Here is a 3,599-nt window from a genome sequence, read left to right as displayed (position 1 = left end):
ATGTGCAAAAAAAACCCAAACAGGAAGAAGTCTTTAAAAAACACTGATTAAAGTAATGGCAACTCATGATTAAAAAAAAAAAAAAAATCTTTATGTAAAGCTGGGCTTCTTGACATGTACCGCTAGTCCCAAGTACTTGGGAGACTGAGGTGGAAGGATCCCTTGAAGACAGGTGTTCAAGACTGCAGTACACATAGCCCTTGCAGCAGTCCAGCCTGGGCAACATAGGGCCTTAAAAAAGAAGGAAGAAATTGTTACTTAACATGCTATATTGAAATCTTTGATTATCTTATATTACTCCCTCATTCAACTTTGAGATTTCTGGGGACAGTGTCTGCCTTACCAGCCTGAAAGAAACAATGTAAAAATTTAGCAAGCCGGTCATGGTGGCTCATGCCTGTAATGCCAGCACTTTGGGAGGTAGAGGCAGGTGGATGAGGTCAAGAGATTGAGACCATCTGGCCAACATGGTGAAACTCCATCTCTACTAAAAATACAAAAATTATACAGGTGTGGTGGCATGTGCCTGTAGTCCCAACTACTTGGGACGTTGAGGCAGGAGAATCACTTGAACCCAGGAGGCGGAGGTTGCAGTGAGCCGAGATCGAGTCACTGCACTCCAACCTGATGACAGAGCAAGACTCCATCTCAAAAAAAAAACAAAGAACTTAGGCAGGGCATAGTAGCTCACACCTGTAATTCCAACACTTTGGGAGGCCAAGATGGGCAGATCAACTGACATCAGGGGTTTGGGGCTGGCCTGACCAACATGGAGAAACCTTGTCTCTACTAAAAATACAGAATTAGCAGGGTGTTGTGGCACATGCCTGTAATCCCAGCTACACTGGAGGCTGAGGCAGGAGAATTGCTTGAACCTGAGAGGCAGAGGTTGTGGTGAGCCGAGATGCACACCATTTCACTCCAGCCTGGGCAACAAGAACAAAACTCTGTTTAAAAAAAAAAAAAAAAAAAAATTAGCAGTTTGTAGCCTAATTAATGAATAGCCATTTACTACTGAGCCCATAACTCTTATTCCAATGTTGATTTCTGTAAGTTTTCCCCTCCTGTCACAAAGGCAAATCTACTATGTATATAAAAAGTATTTTTAAAGAATTTTCCAGAAGATTGGAAAGAACATATATATCATCAATAGAAAGCTGGCTAAAAAATATCTTACAGCTGTAAAAAGAAAACAAGAGGGCGGGGTCGGGATTCTCCTACGTATTGATAGAGAACTACCTTCAAGATACATTAGGTGAAAAAAACCGAGATGTAGAATGGTGAAAATAGTCTGTTAGTATTCATATTTAAGAAAAAGGAAGGCTAGAAAAAGAATGTACATTTGTATTTGTATATGCATAGAAACACTATCTCTGTAAAGTTACACAAGAAATTAGTAACATTGGTTCCTTTCACCCAGATAACTGGGTGACAGAAGTACAAGAGGGACTTTTCACAATGTACCATTTATGCTTCTTAGATTTTAAACCATCTTAATATATTAATTTTTTTAAAAAAAATAAGATTTTGCTCCAAGTAATTGCTTTATTTAGAAAATGTCTAAATTTTTAAATTCCTTTTTCCTTATTTTCTAGGCAAAACCTATGTGGGTCTAAAAATTGTTCAGGCCCTCCTAACCAACGAGTCCGTTTGGCAAATTAGCTCCCAGAAGTTCCCCATCTTGGTTGTGTGTTATACTAATCATGCTTTGGACCAGTTTCTGGAAGGTAATATTTATAGGCAAGTTTGTTCTCTATCGAGATGCTGATGATTGAACCATCAGCAGCTTCAGTAGCTTTCTGTTGCTCTTTGAACAAAGCCGACAGTCTGTATCATCACTTTCATGGCCATTTGTGATCTATCTATCCCAGCTGGACTGTGAATCACATCTCCTACTTCTTACCTTGTTCTCCCTAATTCCAGCAATACTGGTTATCTTCAATTCCTTGAAAACCTCTGGGTCCTCCATTGGCCCATTCCATCTTCCTGCTTGTAATAGTTTTTTCCCTCTCCTTCTTGAGCTCATTCAACCTGGCTGGCTTCTACTCATTCTTCTAGTCCCGCTTTAAATCTCTCTTTTCAGGTGGACGTTCTCTATTGCCCCAAACAAAGTGAAGTCTCTTTTGCATTTTTTATTTTTTTATAATCCGTTTTATGTATCTCTACCCTAGACGAGGATTGGTCCTTTTCTTGTTGTATTCACGTATCCTGGCACATAATAGGCACTCAAAAAAATGCTAAATAACATTAATGAATGAATAAATACAAGCATACAAGCTTTTTCTTTTTCATTTTTCTATACCCCGCTTTCACCTAGATAAATCTTTATTCTTAGAATCGGAGATTAAATATTAGATTCTTAAGAATAGATCCCTACGCCACCCAGACCAGGTAAGGTCCCCTGCTACCAGTACTCATTACATTTATTGCTGTTGTATTAATTATTTAATGAGTACCTTCTCTGCCAGAGACAAAGATGTGATAACAAATCAGAAACTGGGCCTGTGTTTCTACTGCTGTATCTTTAGAACCTGGCACATGCCCACAACATATAAGTAATCAGTAAACCTGCAGAGTGAATAATATATAACATTTCCTGGGTGCTTGCTTTGTGCTAGGCCCTAGCTAGGAGCTTTAAAGATGTTCTTTTATTTATCCATATTGGGAGCTATTGCCAGCTCCAAATCACAGACAGAGAAACTGAGTAACTTGCCCCAGGTTACACAGCAATAACTGGTAGCGTCAAGAGTTGGATCTCCAGTTGTCTGATTCCAGAACCTGTACTCTTAAGTACTACACTTTACTGCTCTGCAGGTCACATCTTCTCTGGGACTTTCTCACTCATTAATGGAGTAATTTTCTGTAAGCACAAGTTCTTTCCTAAGGGACCCGACTTGACCCCAGATACACACAGCTCTCACCTGAGAGAACCTAGCATAGCTCCTCTCAACCCTGCCATGCTCCGCTTTGCTCCACAGGTATCTACAGGTGTCAGAAGACCAGCATTGTACGGGTGGGTGGAAGGAGCAACAGTGAAATCCTGAAGCAATTCACCCTAAGGGAGCTGAGAAACAAGCGGGAATTCCGCCGAAACCTCCCCATGCACCTCCGAAGGGCCTACATGAGTGTAAGTCCCAGCTCTGAAATATCTGAGGTAGTTCAAGAGGGACCTAAACAAGATAGGAGTGGCTTTCTGGATAGGCAGCCCAGGGTAGATGTGGAGGCTCCTCAGAGCTCTCGAGGGCCCAGGTTTCTTTCAGCATTCTATTCTGCTAATCCCTTGGTATGACCTTTGCCTTCACAATCCAAGACGGAGAGAAGACAAGGACACACTGCCCCTCCCCACCCTACCTTAAGGCTCCTTCCCCCATACCATCCATAGCACCTCAAGGTAGAGCAAACTGACTAGGGAAATGTCATCTTCTAGCTGGGCAGCAGTGTGCCCAATCAAAAATCTGAGTTTTTATTTAGAAATTGTAAGGCTTAGCCGGGCGCGGTGGCTCAAGCCTGTAATCCCAGCACTTTGGGAGGCCGAGGCAGGTGGATCACGAGGTCAAGAGATCGAGACCATCCTGGTCAACATGGTGAAACCCCGTCTC

The 3,599-nt window shown here is 41.8% G+C and overlaps 1 protein-coding gene across 2 annotated transcripts in view; it reads left to right on the top strand.

The window, feature by feature from the left end:
• Positions 1–3,599, top strand: part of ZNFX1 (zinc finger NFX1-type containing 1) — a 33,222-nt gene that overhangs the window by 10,307 nt on the left and 19,316 nt on the right. For both annotated transcript variants that reach the window (XM_017541390.2, XM_017541391.2), the window contains exons 4-5: positions 1,596–1,727; positions 2,979–3,127. In XM_017541390.2, coding sequence (XP_017396879.1) covers positions 1,596–1,727; positions 2,979–3,127 — 281 coding nt within the window. The remainder of the gene's footprint in view (positions 1–1,595; positions 1,728–2,978; positions 3,128–3,599) is intronic.

The sequence above is a fragment of the Cebus imitator genome, unplaced genomic scaffold (assembly GCF_001604975.1).
Source record: "Cebus imitator isolate Cc_AM_T3 unplaced genomic scaffold, Cebus_imitator-1.0 Scaffold132, whole genome shotgun sequence".
Taxonomy (NCBI): domain Eukaryota; kingdom Metazoa; phylum Chordata; class Mammalia; order Primates; family Cebidae; genus Cebus; species Cebus imitator.
This window is presented reverse-complemented; position numbering and strand designations above follow the sequence as displayed.